The sequence below is a fragment of the Myxine glutinosa genome, chromosome 8, assembly GCF_964187855.1.
Source record: "Myxine glutinosa chromosome 8, kmMyxGlut1.1, whole genome shotgun sequence".
In the NCBI taxonomy this organism is placed as follows: Eukaryota; Metazoa; Chordata; class Myxini; order Myxiniformes; family Myxinidae; genus Myxine; species Myxine glutinosa.
The window spans coordinates 129047555-129074988 of NC_136268.1; the positions used below are offsets into that span (position 1 = coordinate 129047555).

The window sequence follows — 27434 nt, forward strand, 5'->3', positions numbered from 1 at the left end:
TAAAATCGCCATCTTAAATCCGATTGACTTGAAAATTGAATAGCATTTGTATATTGAGTCACTTAATTGGGAAATGAAGTAGTTTGAGGTCAAAAGGTCAAAGGTCAACTCAAATTAAAAAATTTAAATTTTTAAAATCATCAATTTTCATCTGAAAAGCCATCAATTTTCAACCGATTGACTTGAAAATTGAACAGCATCTGCATATCGAGCCACTAAATTGGGAAACATACTATTTTTGAGGTGAAAAGGTCAAAGGTCAAACTTCCAAAATCATACCTTTTCATCTGAAAAAACCGTCAATTTTCATCCGATTGACTTGAAAATAGAACAGCATTTGTGTATTGCCTCATGGAATCGGGAAGCCAACTATTTTTGAGGTCAAAAGGTCAAACTTCTAAAACCATCATTTTTAATCTGAAAAATTGTCACTTTTCATCTGGTTGGCCCGAGCTTTGATCAAGATCGTAAATTTTAATCTTCATGAAATGAACAATTTTCTGTATCAATGGAAACTTTAGGGGGAGGGGGGGCGGATTTTGCAAGTATCATGCTCCGCATGACGTCTTCTTGTTTTTTTTATTGCTGTGCAGCTCTAACAATCTCTTCCATTTCATGCCATCTTACTAACTAATACAGCCTCTTTGAAGCATTACTTACCAGCATCAGATGGTCTTGTCACCTGTGTGCATCAGAAGATGTGGTTCTAGAAGTAGCTTTGAATAATGTACATTGTACAAGAGACTTTTAGAGGTTTGCAAAGGGAAGGATAAAAAAACTTCAAGTGCCATTAGTGCTTCTTTCACTACACACATTGGGAATGAAAAACTGCAAATGCAGACTCCCACTTACCACAACTCTTCTCAATGGGCATTTCAAAAATTTACTTCCCCATAACACAAAATGATTTTATATTTATTCTTTGTAAGAGTCCAACAGGACGGTGCAATAGTTGCTCACTTGCCTCTGAGCTGTCTAGTTTGTGTTTGAGACCCAACCCGTTTAAACTGACAGATTGGTGTTTCAGAAGCAGGACCAATTCATTGCCTCACCAAATGTTCCATCCCTCAAATTGACATTAAGCTAGATGTCCCATCTGCTTGCATGAGTTGTACACTAAAGATCTCACGGTGCCTTTCATGAGGAGTAGGGGAGTTATCACTGTTATCTGTACAAATTACTAATTCCTGTCATCTTCAGTTGCACAACAGGTCATGAAAAACTCGGGCTCCAAACTTTCTCTGCTGAACACAACCTCCCAGACTCAGAACTCGAACCATTATACCACTGGGTTTGGTTTACTTTTGAAGAAAATAGTAATGTATGATGTATACAATACTAGCAATCTTTCTTTAGCTGCGTCGCAGACGCTGGTCATAGAGTGCCCTCTGCTGTTGTTGTTGTTCTTCTTGTTCTTCTTCTTCTTGTTCTTGCAGAGAAGACAAAACCTCAAAGCTCCACCCATTCTGGGAACCATAGCTCCACCCATTCTGGGCGAGGCTTCATATAAACAAATATCCACCATTTTATTAACTCGCATAGCTTTGAGGCCTGTTTTGTAGGCCCGTGGTGTCTTCCTCTCTCACACAGTTTTATTTCAAATCAAATTCGATATATCATTTCATTTTTCACAGTCGCTAACATAGTTTTAGACTCGGTTGAAAAAAAACGGGAAGAAAATCCGATGAAAGTTGCCCTTTATAGAACGAAATGAATTCTCAAAGGCCTGTAACTTCAAGTCCATTGAGATATATTTTTTTTAAATCGCGGCATGGTCAGTCATACACCGCCCGAAATAACAGACGGGAAAATGCCAAGATATATATATTTTGTTTAAATCGCGGCATGGTCAGTCATACACCGCCCGAAATAACAGATGGGAAAATGCCGAGATATATTAAAAATTCGTCCATTTGATGACAATCGTCACGATTGAATATTTAATTTATACGTCACAATAATGTGGAGAGAGGAGCATAGCTTCGTTCACGTGTCGCCACACACGGGAAATTGCCGAGATATATATTTTTTAAATCGCGGCATGGTCAGTCATACACCGCCTGAAATAACAGACGGGAAAATGCCGAGATATATTAAAAATTCGTCGCCACACACGGGAAATTGCTGAGATATCTTTTCACTTTGCACAAAAATAACATCAAGTAATCGAATCAATAGGCATGTCCTGTGCCTATAACATCGACGTTATAGGCACAGCTGCATCTAGGCATTGTGTAACATCGACGCGGCTTTTGTTTTAATTAAAACTTTTTGTACTTGTTTTCTAATGGATGCCTCTTTACAGATGGTGTTCGAAGGTGCCTTTACAAACATCCCTTTTGATTGTACATGACATCTGATTAAAAAAACATTTGCATGAGAATCTCATCAGCTTTAATGGAGTTTTGTAAAGGGTTAGCTCTCTTCGTTATAATGATAGCTGACTTGGAGTCATAACATTAGCTGTTGCTGATAGTGACATGGAGTTGAGAAAATTTTCTGGTTTATTCGTTCTATACCTCTATATTGGATTAACCCCCAACAAGTGCTGCTTGTTTAACAGGTGTGTGCGTGTGTGTGTGCTGTGATCTCCTAGATGCGTGTAGCACTAAAACTCCACCGCCTCCCCATCCCCTCCAAAATTTATTCCTCCTGTTATTATTTTCTTTATATTTAATATGCAGAATGCCCTAATCAAACTGCTGCTTCAACACATAAGGTTTACGCATTTTGCACAACTTTTTAAATCAGATTATCATAGTGGTGCACTTGTGAATATTATCTTGCTTAATCACATGTAAACAGCAGTATATCACACTTGTAACTGTGAGACATTAATTCAGTATGAAATTCAGTATTAATTCAGATAATTAATTCACTCTTTGAAAGTATGAAAATTCATGGAGTTAACTCGCCAGATCCTATTGGTTCACGAGTTATCAAGTGACCACTATATTCGTCGTGTGTGTGTGTGTGTGTGTGTATGTGTGTGTGTGTGTGTGTGTGTGTGTGTGTGTGTGTGTGTGTGTGTGTGTGTGTGTGTGTGTCAAATCTTCTTGTTCTTCTTCTTCTTGTTCTTGCAGAGAAGACAAAACCTTGTAACTTTGTAACAAAACCTTGTAACAAAACCTTAGGCCCTGTCCAGGCCTGTTTCGGTTATTGTCCATCCTTTGTCATTGAATACCGCTCGCTCGTGAACCACTTGTAACTGTGAGACATTAATTCAGTATGAAATTCAGTATTAATTCAGATAATATTAATTCACTCTTTGAAAGTATGAAAATTCATGGAGTTAACTCGCCAGATCCTATTGGTTCACGAGTTATCAAGTGACCACTATATTCGTCGTGTGTGTGTGTGTGTGTGTGTGTGTGTGTGTGTGTGTGTGTGTGTGTGTGTGTGTGTGTGTGTGTCTGTCTGTCTGTCTGTCTGTCTGTCTGCAGCATAACTACCCGATGATATCATCCGATCTTGATGAAACTTGGGTGGGAGGTTGATATCATGATCTAGTTGTGTCCTGCCTAGAGTGGGCGTATTGCGCCCATTGTGGGCGGAGCCAAGCCCGAAAAAGATGTCTTTTTAGGGGGTAATCGAGTTCAAGCTACATCTTCTCCGAGCGGTTTGGTGGAATCTGACAAGGGTTTCGATATTTGGTTAGGCATGTGTCTAGCCCCACGGAGCTCGATTTTTTTTTTTTTTTTTTTCACCGAACTTTCGGTATTGTGTAGCTAACTAACCTCATAACTAATTATACATTATTTTCTATCTCATTTCAACGTCAGTAACCTTCGTTTTGACATTCCCAGGCCTGGCCTGTCCAGGCCTGTTTCGGTTATTGTCCATCCTTTGTCATTGAATACCGCTCGCTCGTGAACCATCGTCGTCTCCTGACTTGTTTATTATTTTATTTTCTATTTTTCCCCATTCATCTGTTTGCATGAGACTACAGTTTGCTTTCGGTTTCCTGTCTCAGCTAAGCAAATAGCTCTGCAGATTTTGGCAAGTTCTTTTAAAATCCAACTTAGAGTGCATCTGTAAACTCACCATTTATAATACACACAAGGAAGTCTTGTAAACCACGATGTCTGGTTTTTGTTATAGCAGTTGGAAGATTTAAATGCGGACCGCTATTTTTGTTCCTTCCAAAGCTAAACATGTACCTCTTTTCTCATCCAAAGTGTTCATGAATATTATGTAAATTCAGAAGTCTGTCGTTTGGTGTAATATGTGATGTTTGGAAGAAATTAAGTTATGGTTTTAGGAAATTATAATCACTCTATAACGAGAACATTTCTGCCTCCTTACTTGCAGCCCAACTTAGCAAACATTTATTGGTTTCCCTTTCATCCCTTGATGCATAATTTGTGAACAATCAACGATGTATCTTTTGATATCAGTAACTGTATTGTGAGAACTTCATCTGGTATTTCTGCTTTGGCCAGGGTTATGTGGGACGTCCAGGGGAGCAAGGTCTTCCAGGACCACTTGGACCACTGGTAAGACAAGGCCTTGTCTGATTATTTTGCACAGACAATCCATACATCCTTTTTCATTCGTTCTGTTTTGTCATATTGGTGAAGTAATTTGACTCGTGCTGTGTGAGATCTTTTGTAACTGATATCTACAGGCAGAATACAGTCCCACACCTCAATGATAATTTTTCTTTAATGGCTCACACACTATTGGGAAACTTATTCTGGATGTCACTTGACACATACTTTCTAATAAAGGTATGAGTTGTCATCTGGACTTTTGCATGAGTTCATTTTCCTCTTAATTTTAGGTCCACAAAAATGTATCTTTTCAAACTAGAAAAATATGAAGAAAATCTTTGATTGGGGTTGTACAAATTCAAATTATACCTTCAGAAGATATTTGGGGCAGCATGGACATCTTTCATTTTGCTCAGATAAGGATTTATAGAATGAAATGACAAAAAATTTTTTAAAGAAGCCGAAAGTACTTGTAAGCATACCTGCGAGAAAGGGGTGTGTCTCTGCACAACGAAACACTTGGAGAACGTCCTGATCAACTCGTCCAAAAAGTTGATATGTTACAGTCAGTCTTGCAAAAACTCCCAGTAATGTGCACACATGAAATGCCAAAGGTTTGTAGATGTGCGTGTTCTAATCAAACCTCCGTGCTTAATACCGATGGGAGGGTCATATCTTTGGCCTGTCGATGCACAGGGTAAGATTAAAATCATGGTATTTACTATGAATCATGTTTGGGTGGAAAGGGGGAGTGCTGGGAGTTGTATGGGCTTTTTAGTGTCATTGCAAGTACTGTATATATATATATATTTTGGTTTGGTTCCGGGGCAACAAGATAAATTATACTCAATTTTTGCATCTATTGGTGAAAGGAGAAATGTCCGTTTGTTTGTGAATGTATATGTGTGTTATAACCACAGCCACCACTGGAATGTGATAATGCTAACAGTACATGGTACTAGCCCGACTCATCTCATCCCCAGATATTTATTGTATTCATGAGTATAAGGAAGGATCTTGAGTCTGATTTTCATTGAGGAATACAACAATTGTGGTTCACCATCTTGAAATAGCCACTATTTCGTCTAAATGTCAAAAAAAAATTTTAAAAGACGATTTGAATCACAGATTTCATGCCAGTAACAACAGGTTAAAAGTGCCCTGCAAATCGAACCAGGGCAGTGTAAACATACATGGCACATGTGCAAAAGGCCTCATTTATCATTCATACATCACTTTGAAAGTCACATATTAAACAAGTCCATATATCTATATTCTATACCTTAATAGCTTAATACAGAGCCTAACCCCATGACTTATTTCTTCCCCCCCCCCCCCCCCCCCCCCAACCATTGTGATTAAACTACAGTAATGGTATACAATTAAATAAGTACCTTTGCTCAAACAATCTAGTTTCTTCACCATTCTCTGCAGGTAAATAGCAGGAACCACTTGTAAACTCAAACCTTTTCCCAGCTAAAACTCCTCACCATGCATAATGTGTGCCACCTATTGGCACAACAATGCCAAAAGGTTGGCTCAACATCAGTTGCAAAAAGACATTTCTCAACGAGTATACCACCCAAAACTTTATCCCAGATGTTCCACAGGGACAGTGCTGCCCGTTTTATTTATGTAGTGTGCAAGCAGACACTTAAATATTTTCTGCCCCAGGCAATGATTCACTCTTCTTCTTTTTTTTTTTTCCGCACTTTAAAAAACCTTTGAAGTAACCTGGCTTTTCTTCTGTCTGAGGCACAAATTGGAATTTTTCCTTGAAATGGATATGACAAGCTGTGTGGCTTCTTTTTATCCTCCTTTCCAAGGTTAGATATGATCTTACGAAACCCGCAAATTTGTCTTTATTGTAGCTCAGAAGATCATGTTAACAAAGAAAAGCAGTTTATAATATGCTGCCCCACATTTTAAAACTTCTGTGCTCTGGTTTGACTGTGATCAAGTAATGAATAACATGATGATTGTCTTTTCAATATATCCTCTCATGTGAGTATATGAGTATCAGCTTAATCTGAAATGGAACACTTTGTCTCATTCACACCATTCCTTATCTATTACCATCATGAAACGTTGGCTCTGCGAGCACATGGGGCCTTCATAGTAAGCAGATGAATAAATATTGAGTTTTTTTGTTTTTGATGACAGACAGTTGATGATGCAATCAGTTAAAAGTTGTTATTTTTCTAATTACACACACTTCTAAATGCTCAAGGATATGTGAATCAAACAGCGGGGTGTGTGTTTACCTTGCAGGGACGGTCTGGTTCACAGGGAGCAAGGGGACTTCCAGGAAAAAAAGGAAAAAGGGTATTTGATTTTCCAGCACAACATCAATATATACAACGTACACATCATCTATCAGCACACACATTGCGTTTTTTCACATCTGTTCCTCCCAATTTTATTTATTTATTTGACAGTAATAGTTATTCCTGTTGTGGAAATGACTCATAGTGGGGTAAAGATGCTTAATACAACATAGCTTGTTCCTTAAAGTGATTGACTAGCATACAGTGCATTCAGAAAGTATTCAGACCCCTTCACATTTTTCACATTTTGTTATGTTGCAGCCTTATGCTGAAATCGTTTAAATTCATTTTTTCCCTCATCAATCTACACTCAATACCCCATAATGACAAAGAGAAACCAGGATTTTATAAAGTTTTGCAAATTTATTAAAAAGAAAAAACGGACATATCACAAAACGGACATAAGTATTCATACCCTTTGCGATGACACTTGAAATTTAGCTCAGGTGCCTCCCATTTCTCTTGATCATCTTTGAGATGCTTCTACACCTTGATTGGAGTCCACATGTGGTATATTCAATTGATTGGACATGATTTGGAAAGGCACACACCTGTCTATATATGGTCTCACAGCTGACAATGCATATCAGAGCAAAAACCAAGCCATGAGGTCGAAGGAACTGCCTGTAGAGCTCAGAGACAGGATTGTGTCGAGGCACAGATCTGGGGAAGCCTAGAAACAAGAATCCTGTTTCTCACAGTCTGAGAGTCCTTTAGGTGCTTTTTTGCAAACTTCAAGCGGGCTTTCATGTGCCTTTCACTGAGGAGAGGCTTCCATCTTGCCACTCTGCCATAAAGCCCAGATCGGTGGAGTGTTGCAGTGATGGTTGTCCTTCTGGAAGTTTCTCCCATCTCCACACTAATCTCTGGAGCTCAGCCAGAGTGACCATCGGGTTCTTGGTCACCTCTCTTAACAAGGCCCTTCTCCCCCGATTGCTCAGTTTGGCCGGGCGGCGTAGGAAGAGTCTAGGAAAAGTTCCTAGACTTCCTAGACTCTAGGAAGAGTCCTGGTTGTTCCAAACTTCTTCCATTTAAGAATCATGGAGGCCACTGTGCTCTTGGGAACCTTCAATGCAGCAGAAATTTTTTTGTAGGCTTCCCCAGATCTGTGCCTCGACACAATCCTGTCTTTGAGCTCTGCAGGCTGGAAACTACGTCAGCTGGAAACTACCTCAGCCCAAAGGCTGGAGCAACAGCGTAGGTTGAAACAGTCAATTTACTTTTTTGTTTTCAATTGAAAGAATCTTAACAGGTTACAATAATTGGTTACAATAATTAAAATCACGATATAATAAGATGCAAGTTATAAAATGCATCGACCAATATAAAGTTATGTCAACACAAAAAAGCCAAAAGAAAAATATGAAACAAACAACAGGCATTTTAAGGCCATTTTCCCTGCAAAAGCAGGGGTTAGCCTTGCGGTCCCCATGACAATCTTCTCCATTTTGCCCTATTTTCTGTATCTCTCCTTGTTAACCCCCTTGCCCGCATTTCTTCTTCCACCATCTTTAGCCAAGTCTTTCTCGGGCTTCCCCGTCTTCTACTTCCTTCTACATTCATTCCCATCACTCTTCTCAACCAGTCACTTTCATCCTTCCTCAACACATGACCAAACCATCTCAACCTGTTTCTCTTCACAGCATCCATGCCTCTTAATAACTGCCGTATAACTTTTATGCTCTGCCTTTTCTGCCCCGTACCCTTTGCCTTCTGCCACTCCTTGAACTTCTTCCTCTTCTCATCAAACCTCTTTTCAACTTCATCATCCCACCACCATGTTTCCGAATGCCTTGGTGGTCCTTTTGTCCATCCACATACCTCACCAACAGCTCCCAACAGACTATGTTTCATTGACACCCAACCACGTTCAAGCTCAACCACATCATCCTCTACCATACTCAGCCTCTCTTTTAATGCCTCCCTCACTGTCACCTCTTTCAACCTCCACACCTTCATTCTCGGTTGGTACTTCACCCGCCGAGCTCTCCTCGCACCTTTCACCCTTATGTCGCAGACAACCAAGTCGTGCTGTGAAACAGCCTCCTCCCCCGGGATCACCTTTGTGTCCCGGAGGTTGCCCTATCTCGCCTACGCACCGTCAGGTAATCAACAGTTGTCGTCGACCCACCTGACGTGTATGTAACAAGCTTATTATCCTCTTTCTGGAAATGAGTATTACAAATCAACAAATCAGCTCCATCAGCAAACTCCAAAATCCTTTCACCTTCTCCATTCCTCACACCATATCCGTAACCCCCATGAACTCCCTCAAAACCGTCCATACTCCTTCCCACATGTCCATTTAGGTCTCCTCCTATCACAACAACTTCCTCATCTTTCACGTTTCCATCAGCTTCTAGATCACACACCAGAACTTGTCCTTCTCGTCATCGCTCTGACGGACCTGTGGACCATATCCCGAGATGACGTTCACCAAGAGCTTTCCAATCATCAACCTTTCACGCACTCCAATCACACTCACCACACTGTCTACAAACTCCTCAGAAAACAGGACACCAACACCATGCATGCCTTCCAGGCACCCTTGCCACACAAACTTGTATTTCTGTCCCTGCCTACCCTTCACCATTCTCACACCACTTCCCCTTCCATCTCGTCTCCTGCACACAACATATGTCCACTCTTCTTCTGACCAATACTTCCACCACTTCTCCTGATCTCCCTGTCATTATCCTTACATTCCATGTCCCAAACCTCAGAAACCGATCTCCACGTGTGGCATCAGACGTTTCGTCGTCATAAATGGAGTGATTTCCACCCTTGATTCGATCGGGCTCCCCACCTTGATTTTTGTCGAGAGGGAGTGAGGTCCCCCATGGGGTACTTCGGGCTGTACCCTGCCCATATGTAATTGTAATTGTCATGGTTCCCTTTTTGAAATATGAAAAAATATGAAAGACAATATATAATATTACAATTAAAAATATCAAAATAATAAAGTAGATCATAGTAGTTAAAACAAATCATAGTTGTTAAAATAATAAAGTAGATCGTAGTAGAACTGGTTTAGCTTTAGAACCAGTAATGGTGTATGTCTTTCCAGAAGCAGTCACCCCGTATGTGAATAACAGACCTGATGGGTGCAACAAGAGATTTGGAAGATTTTTTTTTTCACACACTTTCACAACTTATGGTCAACCTGACAATTGTCCTTCGACACAAAATGCTGGCACCTTTACGAATAATAGGTACATCGGCATGTAGGGAAATGTTCGGAGAACGCTTGGATTTGGAAGAGGGTTTGAGAGCGGTATTCAGGATTGCAAAGCAGATAGCGAAAGAGAGGTGTGATGTGATGGGGGTGGTTGCTTGAAGGATGAAGTGGGACAAATCGCTGTGGATCCAGATGGAATAAAAGGAAGATGGAAGAGATATATGGAAATGCTGTTGAATGCAGAGAATGAATGGGATGGCAACATAGAGAGTAACCCAGTTTTAGGACTGGCAGAGAAGATAACCGAGAAGGAAGTTGAGGAAGCGATAAAAGCAAAGAAGAGTAGAAATGCGGGAGGGCCGACGGGAGTTGTGGGAGATATGTTGAAGGCAGCGGGAAATTGGGGTGTGAAGAGAATGACAGAGATCTGCAATCTGATGGTGAAAGAAGGCCGCATTCCAGTGGATTGGGAACTGAGTACCCTCGTCCCTCTATACAAGGGGAAAGGTGACCCTCTGGACTGTGGCTCGTATCGAGCGATAAAGTTATTGGAGCATGGAATGAAGGTATTGGAAAGGGTGTTGGAGAGGAGGACAAGGAAGAAGGTGAACATCGACAAAATGCAGTTTGGATTCATGCCAGGAAGAGGAATGACAGACGCACTTTTTATTGTGAGGCAGTTGCAGGAGAAGTAGATGGAGGAGAGGAAGAAGTTGTTTCTTGGGTTTGTTGATCTGGAGGAAGCATTCGATAGGGTTCCACGTGAAGTAGTGACATGGGCATTGATGAAGTTAGGAGTCGAGGAATGGTTGATCAGAGTAGTGATGGCAATGTACAAAAGAGCGCGTACAGCTGTAAGGACGAAGGACGGGAACAGTGGTGAGTTTGAGGTGAAGGTGGGAGTGCAGGGGTCGGTACTAAGTCCACTACTATTTGTAGCTGTGATGGAGGTGCTGGCTCAGAACGTAAATGAGGGTTTACCGTGGGAGTTGTTGTATGCAGATGATTGCAGAAAGTATGGATGGACTGAAGGAGAAGATGAACAAGTGGAAGGAATGTATGGAGACAAAATGTCTGAAGGTGAATATCGGAAAAACGAAGGCGATGGCAAGTTGTAAAGCATGTGGTGAGGTGGAAAGAACTGGGAAGTGGCCGTGTGCTGTGTGCAGGAAGGGTGTCGGAGTGAATTCCATTCAATGTACAATGTGCGCTGATTGGGTTCATCAAAAATGTAGTGGTTTGAGAGGGTCATTAACCAGTGTGGCAGCTACATTCAAGTGTAAGGTGTGCACAGAGCGAGCTGCAGATGGAGGAAATGTTGAGTTGGATCTTAGAGATGGCGTGAAGCTGGAAGGTGTGAAAACATTTTGTTACCTCGGAGACATGCTGAATGGAGAAGGTGGATCAGACTCGGCAACGGTTGCTGAAGTGAGATGTGCATGGAAGAAGTTTTGGGAACTGAGTGGCATGCTGATGAGGAGGGGAGTGTCGTTGAAGCTGAAGGGAAAGGTGTATGCTGCATGTGTGAGAAGTGTTATGGTTTATGGGAGCGAGACATGGGTAATGAACGTAGAGCCGCATCGAAGGCTGGAAAGGGTGGAAATGTGAATAGTTCGGTGGATGTGTGGAGTATTGTTGAGAGAGAGGAAGACAAATGATGAATTGCGAAAGATGATGGGAATAGAGCCTGTGATGGATGCTGTGAGAGAACCAGTTTGAGATGGTTTGGTCATGTGTTGAGGAAGGATGAAAGTGACTGGTTGAGAAGAGTGATGGAAATGAATGTAGAAGGAAGTAGAAGACGGGGAAGACCGACAAAGATTTGGCTAAAGATGGTGGAAGAAGAAATGCGGGCAAGGGGGTTAACAAGGGGAGATGCAGAAAATAGGGCAAAATGGAGAAGATTGTCATGGGGACCGCAAGGCTAACCGCCGCTCTAGCAGGGAAAATGGCCTTAAAATGCCTGTTGTTTGTTTGTATTGGCGTTAAAACAAAACAATCATTTGTGGTAGAGTAGACCCAGAGTGCTGCACAGCAAAGGCACCATGAAGTGTAGCGAGAAAAACAATAATAAAGTATTACAAAGTCTCTCCATGAAGTTCAACCAAACCGAATATGGCCATGGAGGTTGTGACAATGACCTCCAACCCACAACTCTGGTGAGAATTTCCATGGCGTTTGTGCATATAAACACAGAGAAGTCCCATGCACGCAGCAGATAAAGATAAAGCATACAATAAGAATAAAATAAAGAGAAGGTTGGGGGGATTGGGGTAGGTGGAGCGGAGGAATTTATGAGGCATGAAGAAGAATAGTGGAGGTCAAAGCATCCAGCACTTTTGCTTTCGCATACATAATATTTAGATACCCCCTCACAAAATAAATACATGTGAGCTTCTTGCTGTTAACACAACTGGACACTGAGTTTACTTTCATGTGATGCAGCAGGAATTTTCAACATGCACACTATATGATGGCCCTCAGTAATGTTCACTTGAATTCATCTGTTCCCCAAAGAGGAGACTGATTTTGAGAGGTACAGCCAACTTTTCTGTAGAGAAGAATGGACATTTGTATGTAGACTCCAACAAAAACCTCCTGTTTGGGGTTAACGTTTATTCATGCTAACAACCATGTAATAAAAACACATGTCGGTTTTAACTTTAATGGCATAAGACAGAATATCTGCTGACATGAGTTTCTTGTTTCCACTTTTGCTTCCTTGTCTTGCTATGCCTCCAACTGGCTGCAGGAGTTGAAATGCAAAATTAGAGACACTTTTACAATGGCTGTGTATTCGTTAACTTAGCTTATTGATACAACATGATTATACATAGGGTTACATCAAATGCCACAAATCAAATTCTTGTGTATTGCATCTCGTCTTTTCGTTTATATGGGAATTTTTTCCCATATATGGGAATTATATGGGAATTTATATGGGAATTTTAGCTCTTTCACGAGCCTCGATTCAGTATACAAAAAAAAATAAAAAAAATTTGTTAAAGGTTAATGCCCATCTTTTGTTCTAGAAAATGTCAAAGTGAAGTGAAAACTACGATGTTGTGTAAGGTAGGGCAAGATGCCCTTATGAGAAAAGGTGGAGTAATATGCCTGCCCCCAACCTCATTGTTCTTGGATATGTCTATAATATCTTTAGACATCTACAAATGGTGGGCTCTCTGGTAGGCAAATGATAAACGTTTATTTATACTGAACAAAACGACTCAGGAGGGTGTATATATATATTGGTATCTGTAATCTGGTTCTCCAACATAATGAGCGAACGTCATGACGTCATTGCCATGCATGTCCGCCTTGAACCAGATTACAGATACCAATTAGTAACTCCCAACCGCATCCAGGTCGACTCCATATGATGAGTGTATACCAGAGATAATGTTACCGTGTGGCAGGCGGTGCTTATCGCTCCCAGCAAGGTGCAGCAGCAGCTGTATGGGACACCTTGCTGGCGGTTCCCCACTGATGATATGAAGGTCGCATAATGACTCTCATATATATATATATATGTATATGTAAGGTGGGGGAGGGAGCATTAACCCCCCCCCCCCCTCCCATCCCAACCCCCACCCCACACCCCAACACCCACATCGTCTATTTCAAAGTAATCTCATACTACACATATGCATTTCCCCATCAGGTTAGTTTAATGGCTTAATGCTGGAAGTAGAGAAGCCAATACAACAGATGCACAGCCTTTTCAGTATATCTGCTTTTACATCATCATTGCTTTGAAACTTGATGCCAACGAGATATTCCTTTCGTATTCCAACACCTTCGAATATACCTAGAATGCTTTGTGTAGCTATAATTCTATTTCACACAGGAATTGTCATGTGTTGCCCTAGTAATATTTGATGAAAGAATAAATTATATAATAACTCACAAAAATGCCAAACTACAACAGTTATTGCGCAGATGGGAATTCCCAATATCTGGTTAAAGCAATTGGATGCCCCCCACGTTCACTACACTTAAGCATTCAATGAACTTATCTAAGGGAAACAGGAAATGGATGAATGGCTCACAGAGGGTAACACCTTCGTTATCCCAAAATCTGAAAAAACCCAACTACCTCACAAATATCAGCCAATAAAATGCCTACTACCAACAACATACAAACTTTCAACAGGGATCATCACAGAATGATGTACCAACTCTATCTGGGGTTCTTCGGGCTCATAACAGGGAGGCCCAAAAGCAAAACAGAAGTGTTGTAAATTGAGGATGCTATGGAGCAATAGATCACTGACTACAAAACGAGGCCAAACTCAAAAACTGCAAAACTAGAAGAACCAAATTGTCCAGAGCCTGGATAGACTATAAAACAGCTTTTGACAGCGTCCCAACTTTATGGATGATAAAGTGCTTTCAAAGTTACAAGATCAATCCCCAAATAATCAAACTAGTGAGAAAACAATGAAACTATGGAATACCACATGAATATACTGCAGCACTCAGAAGGAAAGATTGAAATACTAAGAGTGAAGATACGATGCGGGATCTTACAAGACTTTCCTCCCTCCTGTTTTGCCTGGCTCGGGATCCACTCAGTAACCACATCGTGGAGCAAGAACACAAATACACCCGAACAACCAATTAAAGGAAATCGAAAGAAATAGGAAAGGTGACGCATTCACTATGCATGGATGAATTAAAACTATTTGCCCCGAATGACACAAAATTGGCAGAAAAGCTGAAATTAATGAAACTGTACTCCTATAACATCCAAATGCAATTTGGCCTGGATAAGTGCGCCAAGTGCGCATTTGTGCAAGGTGGACCACCAAAAATGGACAACATAAAAATCGAACTAAATACAACAACGCAGGAACTAGTAAATGAAGCGTCAAACAAATACATTGGAGTATAGGGCCACCAAATATATTGTTGCGGATTCGGGGGTTGGCGCTCCCCTTATCAAAGGGGGGGTTACTCCCCTTGTCTTTTAAGCTGGCCGTCCCCCAATCCTGGAAGCTATGACGCTCCTTCCGGTCGGAATTAGCTAGGGTGATTGGTGAATGAAGTCCCAAGTACCTACTTACTAACCCGACCGTAAAGCAGGGAAATAACTCCCGCTCGAACCACGGATAAGATGGAAATTGCCGAGCGGTTAGCAATCCGCGATCCGAGCCGTTAACAAATGACTAAACCCGATCCTGAGCGGTTTCCAAATCGTGCCACAGGTACTCAATTAAAAGAAAGGATGGAGGCGATCGAATGAGAGGAAACCAGAGTAAGGGAAGAAGAAAGAGTGGGTTTATTAATTATGTACAAAAACCCAAAGAGGAAACGAAAGCATGTACAAGAAGAAGAAGAAACAAAAGGACATAGGGCAAGCTTATCTATACAGTCTTAACTTATCACGACCCCAGGACAAACAGACAGACTCACACGGAATTGTAGTGGTAGGGGAGGAAGGTCCAGGAAGATGGTTCCAGGCTCCTCGTCCAGTCCCGACTCGTGCCGTGGCGGTGATGGAAACAGGCCGGCAGCGCGTCGTTGGCGTTGAACGTGAGCGGACCTTACATATGCGAGGGGCTGGAATGCTGCGTACGTATAGCGTGCCAAACGCTCTCTCTCTCCCGATCAATCAAGGCCCGTATCAAACAGGCAGTTCGTAACAACGAGCTCTCTCGGTGCAGTTCTTCAATAAACAGTTCGTGCAACGCAATCCCCGGTGCAGTTCGTTACCATCGATGGTTCCCTGCGCAGTCCTCTGCAAATGTGCGCTCCTGGATCAGTCCGTGCAAAAGGAGCCCGCCGAAAGAAGTCCGTGGAAGGGCTTCGCGCTTGCGCTTATATAACGCGCTTTGAAATCAATGCGCGCACTTTGAAACCATGCCCGCCAGCGAGCTCACCTCAGCCCTGGTTTGTTGGCGAGGGCTCACCGGCTCCGCCCTTTACGGCGAGTTGACAAGGCCACGCCTCGTTCTCGTGTCCCGCCCCCTTTTTCCTCGGCCGGAGACTGCATGTTCAATGGCGTTTGTTTGAGCAGAAGCTCAGCGAGGCAGCGGACGCTGCTGGTCAAGCAGAGGCGCGCAATAGAATTGGGAGGGACAAGCCCCGACTGTAGGGGCGCATACTGGCGTAGCTTGGAGAGAGCGGCTGGCAAAGAAGCGAATGGGGCCTATCTTATTTAATTAATGCAACGCAGATTCAACTATTGGGAACACAGCCTTATCTGAAACACATACTAAGGAAATAACTGAAAGTCCTATGGTGTCCTACATGTTGCTGTGGACTAACTATGGGTGCGACCTTTGACCTTTTAAATGATGGAATATTATTTACAAGTATTTACAAAGTGAGGGGTTCTCAAAACCGCAACAATATCACAAGCAAATGTGCAAAAAAGTAATATTGGCAAAGAATACCTGCATATAACGAGGCTAATATTGAGAGCATACCTCTCCCCAAGAAACAAAATCAAAGCCTTAAAACATCTTGCAGTACCAGTGTTTCAATACCGCTGCGGATTAGTTAATTGGCCACAATTGGAAATAAAAAAACTAGATATCAAAATAAGGAAACGCCTCACCATCCACAAAATGTTATTTGAAAGCCAGTGCATCCCAAGAAATACCGGCCGAGGAAAGACTGAGGTGGCGGACTGATGGAACTCAATCAAGTGCACAAAGCAACAACTGTAGAATTAGCACAGCATGTGAAAAATTCAACAGACTACAGTATCAAATTTGTATACAAGCATGAAGACAGCAAGAAAAGGTATCCCTCACTCACCTTGCAAGAAACTTCCAAAAACAGGTGTGAATAGATGATGGCACACATGAAACAGAAACAGCAACATATACAAACAATGATTGCAAAAAAGACAAAATAAAAATACAAAATGAAATATCAACAGATATACATTGACAGTTGGGAGAAAGATAAAAGAACAGGAAAATTAAAGAGTTGGACAAATGGGATAGACAAAGAAGGCTCACTGGAATGGTGAAGAAGAAGTCAGCTCATTTGTAATGGATAACGAGTCATAATCATAATAAATGCCCAAGACTTAAGAAACTATACCAATGGCTTTAAAAAAAAATGGTGGGACTAAGCCAATCAGAAAAGTGTAGACTTTTCAAGGTAGAAACAGAAAGCACAAGTCAACCCTTATCGGGATGTAAAAAAAACTAATCTCTGAACAACTGGACTCACATAGGCACAACAAAGTACGTAGAATAATTCCCTGGCACATGTTCAACAATTTCAATATCCAAGTCCTAGAAAACTCATGGAAACACAAACCAACAGCGATCATTGAAAATGGGAACATCATGCTCATGTATGACCTGATGATCCCATTGAGCGTGAACATATAAAACAAAGCACTGTAACTGGACATAGTACTCATATACAAAAAGGAAAAAAGGCATTGCTAATTGAAGTTTCAGTACTGAATGATTTTGGTCTATATAGCATGGAAATCAAGAAAATTACCAAATATCAAGAACTCAATAATGAAGTGAAAAGATCCTGAAAGCCGATGAGCACCACAATTATACCGGTGATAATTTGAGCAACGTGAATGATAAAGAACCTCACAAAGATCCTACAAACGATCCCTGGAAACATCAACACAAAATAAACTACAGTTGGAGGCTATCCGGAGCCTGGTGACGATCCTGAAAAGAGCCATCGGAACAAAACTCTGACAACAAGAAAACTTTACAACTTGGCCCATTAATCACGATCCTTCACCGAAACAAAGGTGGATACTTCAAGCCCTGGGAGGACTCAGTTCCACCTTCTGAAACCCGAATTTGTAGGTGACAACGAATGACGCAGTGTTATAATGAGCATTGGAGGCTACCTTGTCTTTCACTGTGAGTCAGCCCTATACTTTGCATGAAAGGCTGTGTTCTTTATTTCTTTTTAATATGATTCTGGGGCCTTTTCCTTTGCAAATCTTGCATTTTGTAGTATCTTGCAATCCAGGTTGCCATGCAATACACGATGTCTTGCAATCCATGAGGCCTTCCAATCCACGGCAGTCATTTTTATTGCAGAGAGTTTTATGGCGGAGTTTCTCAGTCTGTGCATGTGTAAATGGCGTTGAACAACGTGTGGTGTATTGTGGATACACTGTTTTTGGTTCATCCAAAAAAGTTTAGGATTTTATTTTTGGTTGTTTCACGAGTGCAATACCCAAGATGCCGCTTCCTTTCATTTTAATCATTGTAATCGTTACAGCCATTATTGTACTAGGTTGACAGATGACATGGATGAGAGAAGGAAAGACAATTCAGCAATTTCGTGATTTATTATTACTCGTACACCCGCTCACAATGGGAGCAGCAGGAATGGTTATTCCTCTTTGGGGTATATAGATTACAGTCGATCTATATTCGGGTCTCAAGAACATTGGGTGTTTGTTCATTTAGCAAGTTTATTGTGGAGAGATCGCCAAGTGGTTTAAGCATTCGAGCAAGCACGCCATTCAAAACTGTTAAGGAACGGCTGGCTTGGCAAGCGCTAGCTAGCTGCTTGGAAAATGTGCACAACCCGGCTTCCGCCCTTTCAGTTTCGTGTTAAACGGCAGGACGAGTTTCAAAAGTTCGCTACGAAAAACGCCACGTTAGCGGCAGGAAGTGTCCTGTTATTAACCCAACCCTTGTGGGGCATATAGAGTACAGCAGATCTTTGCTCAGTTCTCTAAGTAAAACTTACCTCACAGATGTTGGGATTCCTCCAAATTTCTTTATTCAGTGTTATAAAGAGTATTAGCGATTGTTTAAAAAGCTAATCATACGTGTTTGCGGTTTATAATCTTTTTACTTGTGGTAGAGGCCATTGGGCCGTTGCTCCCACAAAAACGCCATGATAAGCTATTTATAAACGTTGACTCGACATTTGTTCAAGGAGGAAAAACCCCTTGGGGAGGTGGGATATTATTGGTATTAATATTGTTTTGTAATAACATTAATATTATGCTATTATCATTAGTTTTGTTATTGGAAGTGGCCTTGGAAAAACGCCACAATGAAGCTAACTTAACATGGATATACACCTCAACACGCAACCCCATTGACGGCAATGGCGGGGAAAACCTGCTCGGGGGAGAAAACCCTCTTGGGGAGAGGTGCAAATGAATGCTCTACAATCTTCATTGTGTGACCATTTGTCATCCTGTCAAGTTTGGTTGAGATTGGATAAGGTACGATGGAATGTATCACTGTCAAAAAAATCATCAGACAGATAGACAGATGCCAAATTGCATATTTTAGTATGATTTTTTTTTTTTTTTTTTTGTATAGAGTCAAGGCTTGTTGTGTAAGAGCTAAAAGTGATCTACGATTTAGTACTTTAGCAATGTATTCTGGTTTCTTTATCAGTCTTATTAATTCTGAAAATGCTCGAGAATACAAGGTAAGGCTTTTAAAGACTTATGACTTCACTAGATAGTAGCTTACAGCATTTAGTTTGTACATATTTGATGGGGCGGCCATCTTTTTCCTGTAGCATCCCTCCATTGCCTTGACAGATATGAGGGTGCTCTTTTTTACACTTGCATATCTCCTATCGCTACGAAAATCCTCCTCTTCATTCTCTGTACATGCATTTCACACTTATCTTCCCTTCATTGTCTTTACTACATCCCCCCTCCTTACCATTATTTTCTCAATTCTCATTTTTTTAATGGTTTGTGCATATATGATAAATCAATGACCCATTGTTGAACCCTTGTGTAAATCCTTGTCTTAAAAAAACACAACATCTAATTATTTTCTCTCAAAGGATATCCTTCAATACAATGAAAAATAAAAACATGGATGGAGATGTGTTACTCCTCTAAGCACAGAAGATTTTGCAGTGTAGTGACACTTAGTGACATTACTTGCCTTTGCTTCTCTTTCTTTGTTGGTCTGAGCTAGGGCCCAAGAGGTGTTGATGGACCACTTGGTGACATTGGAGCTCGAGGCAGCAAGGTGAATATACCTGAAATTTAATGTTAGTGTATATTTTGACATTTTGAAGTCCTGATGACAGACATGAGGGTGTTCCAATGGTTTTCGGATGCCGTGTATGCCTCTGGTGTATCTGGTTTTTAGTTTATTTCCTCTCAGAATCAAATCAGAATAAAATTGCTCGTCGGGTGCAGTGCCAGTATGTATTGCTCTCTGTTGCTTCATCACATCTTCAGCAGTGACATTAAGCTGAAAGCCATTTTCACAATCTGAACAATCAAACATCACCAATAGTTTATAGTATACCTGCAATTCATAATTACCAAAATATTTGTCCTGGCTCTGAAGAAGTGAAATCTTTGCATGCCAAACGAGTATTAGGATTCTATTGGTCAATGTGAAATATGTTTATGCTGATGAAAATACTTGCAGTTCCAAACTACTTTTAATATTTAAATAATTGCAAATAGAGACTGAGCTTTCCATCTCATTTACTCTTGATGAATCACAGCAAAACCACCACACTAGATGTCTGTTCTGGAAACACATCTGGGAAAGTTCATACACACACGGCCACCTGCCTAATTCCTTTGATTTCTGAAAAGGATTGGATGGATGTCTAAGCTTAGCAATTGAAGACCTGTGTGGAAGAAATGCTTCGGTCACATTTTTGGACAAAGTGAATTGGAACCAGAATCTCCATCTGCAGTATGGTAACAATCCATGTGTGTAATAACTTTGCATCGTGTTATTTTGTGACTCAAGTACTTCTTTCACTCGGGTCTTCAATTGTCAATCAGTCAAGCAATTTATTACATCACGATTTTTGGTAAGAAGCACAATCTTAAAGCCCTTTGCAAGGAAAGGTAAGATGAAGAAGGTTAGGAAAAGCTAACTGTAAAGCGTGCTTTTAAGAGCGGTTTAAACCCATAATCGTTGAGGCCGTGTCACAACTAGCGTTCATCTAATCCGATTTGTATGTTAGCAAGACTGGGATGCAAAAGTGGGATTTACCTTGTGAAAATTCATATTTTCGAGTAATCATCTGTGCAAGAGTTTACTGTATCACCTTGAACCCAGACATACACGTTTCCACCAAGAGTCATGGGACACACTTTTCCAAGAATAAATAAGAATAAATCTAATTTGTATAATCACTAGAACTATCCTCAACAGAGATGCCTAGCAGACACAGGGAGGCCCAACAAGTTATGAAACTGTCACACAGCAATGATTGTTATCCATTTGCAATGAAATCATGTCGCATTCAGTTTGTTTGGGTAATATAATAATAATTAATAATGTTTTGTTTCATAAAAAGACTTTCACAGCCATAGGTTGAATATATGCAATTATTCAACTAAAAATAACTATTATTACTATTATTATTATTGTTATTCTTTTCTGCAGCAAACCTTAATGTATTGCAGGGACTAATTGGAGAACCTGGCTTACCTGGTCCAGCCGGCTTCATCGTAAGTCTTTTGAAAATTCTAAATGATTTGTCTTTACTGTGAATATTTTTGAAAAGTCTAAATTTGTGAAAGTTAATTGCAGGATTTTAGCATTTATAAGTTTGGTCCATGCTTGTTTGTGAATCACTCTGTATGGCCTCTTCTTCTTTCTTCTGTGATGTCATTGTGTGGTCACCACTCATCTTAACCGGTATGTTTTATTCGGCAGGGAAAAGCAGGACCTCCAGGTGAAAGGGGCCTCCAAGGTTTTCCGGTGTGTTCGACAGAATATTATTTTGTGCTCTTTGAAAATGCATTCAGCGCATTGGAAAAATCTGCATTAAGTAATGGGACGGGGAGGAAGTGTGGGGGGATAGGTGTTCATTTTTAGCATTTCTAATTTTCCCACCCATTATCACAATGCTGTACTGTATTATGTTATGAATGTTGTACAATTTATATTATGAAGAAAAATGTAGTCTGACAGGATCCCACAGAGGGAGTGCACTCGCCTTTTAGCTGTTTTGTCTGGGTTGGATAATTATTGACCCAACTTAACTGTTGGATTTTGTCGGGAGAGTGAACAGACCAGGCTTTGCATCAAAACGTACACCACCCAACAAATGGCGTTAAGCTGGGACTGGTCTGCTCGCATTTAATATTAGTGGATGTTGAAGATACAATGGTGTCTTTCAATGAATGATATATGAGTTACCACTGGCACCCTGTCTAAATTCCGAATTACAGTTCTGACCTATTGGGGCGCTGCCTCGGTGGCACAGCTTCACTCCCAGCAATGATGCAATCAGCAGACAGGTGTTGAACATGAATGGATGCATGGGAGATATGAAAATTACAATTTAAAAAATGGATTAAAACACCCACATATAATACCAACAATTAGCTTCACCATACATTTCTTCAAAATAATTATTAATGTTTTTCTCCTCCTTTTCCCTTTATAAGGGGTGAGGTCCGATGGCAATAAGCTCCTGCCCTGCCCTGACTACGATACTCCACCACCCTTTATCTTCAGCCAACTCTCTCGCTCCACCCTCCAATCACCCTCACCTTACTGATTTTCTCTGCTGCCCAACCCACATCACATTCGTATTCTCATTTTCAGCCCAGGTTTCTCAAATGCCTCCTTCCACTCCCCCAGTACTTCCTGCATCTCCTGCCCACTCTTCACCACAACAGCCAGATTGTCCGCATACAATATCCGCCCCAGAATACCCTCATGTTGACCTTCCTGCTAACCAGCTCCATCACCATGATAAACGGGATTGGGCTGTGAGCGCTTCCCAGCATCAAAGCGATGGTCAGACTGAACTCCTCCAACATCCCAGGACCAACCAAAACTCTTCTCTTCATTCCCTTGCACATCCCTTCCACCAGCCTAACTTTTGCTTCCGGCACCTCCATCCATATCAGTGTTGCCATCACCATCTCTTTCGAGACGAACATCCTCACCACAAAAACAAAACTCTGTCTCAGCATCATCATCCCATCTGTTGTTTCCCTACCATTTCTAAACCCCTGCTACTCTTCTCCGATCTCCTTTTCCACACTCTTCCTTATCCTCATGTCCAGCACACTCATCATCATCTTCATGACATGACGAAGGAGTGTAATGCCCCTGTACTTTCCCGGATGATGAAGAGCCCTCTTCCCATTCCATATTGGCACAATTAACCCTGTCCTTCACTCCTCCGAATTTAACCATCTCTCATATATATACATTCAACAATTCCTCTTTGTCCACCTGACTCCAACTTGTCTGGCTGTAATTATCATCTCTGTACATACCTCATCAACACTTGGTGGCCTTCCCTTTTTCACCCTCGTCAATGCCGTCCACACTTCCTCTTTCATGATCTCCACCAACTCCACTTTCCCCGCCACATAACTCGGTTGGTTGCTCCAGCTCGCCGTTGCTTCCTTCCTGGTTCAACAACTTCGAAATATCCTTCCCACACCTTCAATACTGCGCCCCTCTCTGTCACTAGCCCCTCGTCTCCATCCTTAATCACTGTCCATGTCCTTGCAATCCTCATTCCTGTCACGAGCCATTTTATAGATCACCTTCCTTCCACCATCCTCTTCCAACTTGTTGTACACATCCTCTTCCATATCATTCCTCACCTTATCCACAGCTCTCCTTGCTGCTTTCTTCTCCTGCCCATACAGGTGCAGCAACCGCTCATCCAGGTACCTCTATCCTTGATCTTCTCTATCCTCTTCCAAACCTCCTTCTTTTCACCAACTGCCTTCGCTACTTCCTCAGTCCACCATACCTGATTTATATCCCTCGTTGATGCACCCTCTCCTGATTTCCATCCACACAATACTTCTGCAATTCCACTAAATGTCTCTCCGTACTTCCACTCCTTCTCCAAACCTTCTGCTTCTTCACTAAGTTACTTATACCTGGCCCTCACCCTCTCCTTGTACTTTATTGTCCCTACACTTCCCCCCACCTAATAACTGTCCGGCCCCTGCTCTTAACCTTCCTCCTTTTCTTAATCCTCCCCACAAAGACCACAGCTTTGTGCTGGGTGGTAACATGCTCTCCCGCCACTGCCTTGCAATCCTTAACCCTCCACATATGTCGCTTCTTTACCACCACCAAATCCAATTCTGTTGTGTGCTGTCCACTCCTGTAGATTATTTTATGGCTTTCCTGCTTTAGAAAGAATGAACCAGCTATGGCCATTCCATTCCTTGCCACCAGCTCCACCAGCCCTTGACCCTTTCTTTTTTCTTGTTCCACAACCAAATTTACCAACACATTCCTCTTCACCCGGCTCCGCTACTCCAACATGCGTATTAATGTCTCCTTCAATGCACAGCATCACCTCCATCTCAAGCATTCCCATCATCCTCTCCAGTGCGGCCCTGAATTCCTGCTTCTCTGCCCCATTCCTTCCTGTTTGTGGTCCATAGATCGACATAACACACATCATTTGCCTCTTATCACCACCTATGCCATAACTATCCATCCCTCCCATCTTTCCACTCTGACCACCTGCTTGCTGATCTCTTCTGATACTATTATTCCTATGCCATTACTCCTTCCATTCTCACCCACGTGCAACAGCTTGTATCCTCCTACCAACCTCCTCACCCTGTGTCTTTTCCATCTGATTTCTTGTGCACACAACACTTGCAACCTCCTTCTGTGCATCATCTCCACCACCTCAACTCCAATCCCTCCATTGATCCCACATTCAAACTACCTAGCCGGTCCTCGCTTCTGAACCACTGCCCGCCTGCCAAAGCTTGTACCATCTTGATTAATTTGGGATGCTCAGGTCATCAATCAGCAGTGCTGCCCTGGCTGACCTGCTGGACATCATATCCTCGGCTGTTATAATATTGTGTGTGCATACACACACACACACACACACACACACACACACACACACACACACACACACACTGCTCTTTCTCCACTTTCTCCCCTCCTCCCTCCCCACCATCAAGGCACTCATCCTCGCCTCCACCCCACTCACTCCCTCTTTTCTTCCCCACTTCCTCAGTCCTCACTCCCTCCTTCTCCACCTCCTCACTCACTACCTGGGTCCCTCTTCTCCTCCCCCACCTTCTCCTCTTCCCTTCCTTTTGTCGTGCTCTCTATAATACCTTAGAGTTGTGCTTATTCAGCTTACCACAAGTGAATGCTGTACACAAAAAAATTCACAAAATAAAAAATCCCTCACTTTTCATAAAAAAATCATTTCTTTCAGTTCTCAGTTATCTCTCAGTTATCACTCAGTTCTCCCACCGAAATCACTCGGTTCTTCCACAAAAATACCCAGCGAAACAGAGGCAAGAAGAGGACCAGGCGAGCAGGCACCACAAAACGGACAGTGAGAGAATCCCGCTTTCATTCCTCAATCGGTTTGTACAGTGAGGGAATCCTGCTTTCGTTCCTTATTAAGCAGGTAGTGTGAGATAGTCCCATTTTTGCTCCTCAATAAGCATGTAGGTACAGTGAGAGATTCCCACCTTTACTCCTCAATAAACATGCACTAAGTGTTTCAGCGATAGTGCCACGATAAAGCGTGACTAGTCCCATGGGCGCGCCACTGCTAGGCCTGAACACAAAAAGGACTAATTAAATCTACAAAACGACAAAATAAAATAAGTAAATGAACCAACTTGGTTCAGATAACCAAAACAGAACAGAAATGCAAACGAAAACATAGGAGGATGAGGAAGAATGGTGAATAGTAGAATAGCTCGAGGAGCAGCAACGTGCTATGCTACGCTACCTCCCTCACAATTAATGCCAGTACAGTATTTAGATATTCTCCAATTAACATTACCGTACATTCATAAAGTCCTTGTATTCATCTTTCATAACATCTCAGAAACTTTCAACATTGTATATGGTGGTATCATAGGTTTGTTAAACCTGATGCTTACATAAATGTTATATCTCAGGGGCTGCAGGGCTCACATGGCCTTGAAGGAGACAAAGGTGACATTGGACCTCCTGTAAGTATATGGACACATCAGATCATTTGACTTAGCATTGACTTATGTTGGCATTGACTTATCCTCATGTCTGAATAGACACTACTCAGCTGATGTACCAAGCCTCTTCCTCCACAGGCTCAAACTGCCAAATGTGCATTTTTGCAATGGTGATAAGCTTATAGTGTTAACAAAGGCTGGTACCCATACATCCTTACCCTGTCCCTAAATTATAGCTGACAGATAAACTTTGGGCAAAGCTCCCCTTTTGTGCACAGCTCAAATCCAGAAACTTTTAACTCTCAGCTGAGCCTGAAATATGTTTTGGCACCATAATCTTTTTTTCAACTCAGCCAAAACCCAAGCAAACTCAGTAATCTTGTTACATTAAAGGAACCCTGAATAGAAAAAAACCCCGCGAATTTGCGGGACACTTTTCCACGAATAGAGAAACGGGTCGCATTTTATCACCCACGGTAAGCGGAACCCACGAATAGCGGAACCGTGAATAGCGGAACCGCGAATAGCGGAACCGCGAATAGTGGAACCGTGAATAGCGGAACCGCGAATAGCGGAACCGCGAATAGCGGAACCGCGAATAGCGGAATAGCGGAACCGCGAATAGCGGAACCGCGAATAGCGGGGTCCGACTGTATATATAACTGATTTGAGAAATAATAAATAATTTTTTATTTCATTTTGCCACTGTCAAACAGGTGTCTGTGTAGCATCTTGGGATTTGGGACTATAACAGCATCTCTGATTGCTCACAATTAGGTTTAAGTTTCAGCAACACCGATGGGAATACTTTTAACAGTGAAACATATTAATGGGAAACATGTCTTTTCCTTTATTTATGTTATTTACCTAGGGTCTTCAAGGTGCTAAAGGAGAAATTGGACCACCTGGAGATCATGGGATGGAGGTGAGTACTTTGCTTTTATTCAAACTGAATTACTGTATAAATAAAATTACGGTATTTAATTCGCAATTTCAATACAACGATTACTTTGTACGGTATTTTGAATAAAATACATATTGAAATTGTCCTGACTTTTATTTGGGAAAAATCTTTCGTTTACTCGACCACGGAAACTGCGGACCGTTCTATTTTACTCTTACCATTTTACGCTAGTCTATAAAACTATTAATGTTGAAGATGGATGTTGGTTCAGATTGTTTTTTTTGCCAATCTGCATTCTTTCATTTAATTTTGTTTCAAATGACAGGGTATTACTGGACCACCTGGAGACATTGGCCCAACAGGAGATAAAGGCGAAAAGGTCAGTTGTCAAATTATTAATAATGTCGTACTGTAGCCTTTAAATGTTGATGAAATACATTTGAAAGAGCTGTTACTGTTCAACTAAATGACGTCATATTGTCATGAGAAACAGTTTGAGATAATAAATGAAGTCAAAATATTTTGTCCTGCAGTGTAGCCTACAGATAAACACCTTTGAGCCCTTGAATTTGGATTTGGTCCATGGCCCCACTATGAAATGTCACCCTGGTACATCTCAGGACATTGCATCAATGAGTGTGCTTTCTGTGGAATAGGA

General features: G+C 41.6%; 1 protein-coding gene across 1 annotated transcript in view; it reads left to right on the forward strand.

The window, feature by feature from the left end:
• The window catches only part of LOC137433187 (uncharacterized), a 275834-nt gene that overhangs the window by 135424 nt on the left and 112976 nt on the right, over positions 1 to 27434 (forward strand). Inside the window, exons 23-30 of the mRNA XM_078783996.1 lie at positions 4443 to 4496; positions 6765 to 6818; positions 19904 to 19957; positions 21367 to 21411; positions 21620 to 21664; positions 25840 to 25893; positions 26744 to 26797; positions 27102 to 27155. Coding sequence (XP_078640122.1) covers positions 4443 to 4496; positions 6765 to 6818; positions 19904 to 19957; positions 21367 to 21411; positions 21620 to 21664; positions 25840 to 25893; positions 26744 to 26797; positions 27102 to 27155 — 414 coding nt within the window. The remainder of the gene's footprint in view (positions 1 to 4442; positions 4497 to 6764; positions 6819 to 19903; positions 19958 to 21366; positions 21412 to 21619; positions 21665 to 25839; positions 25894 to 26743; positions 26798 to 27101; positions 27156 to 27434) is intronic.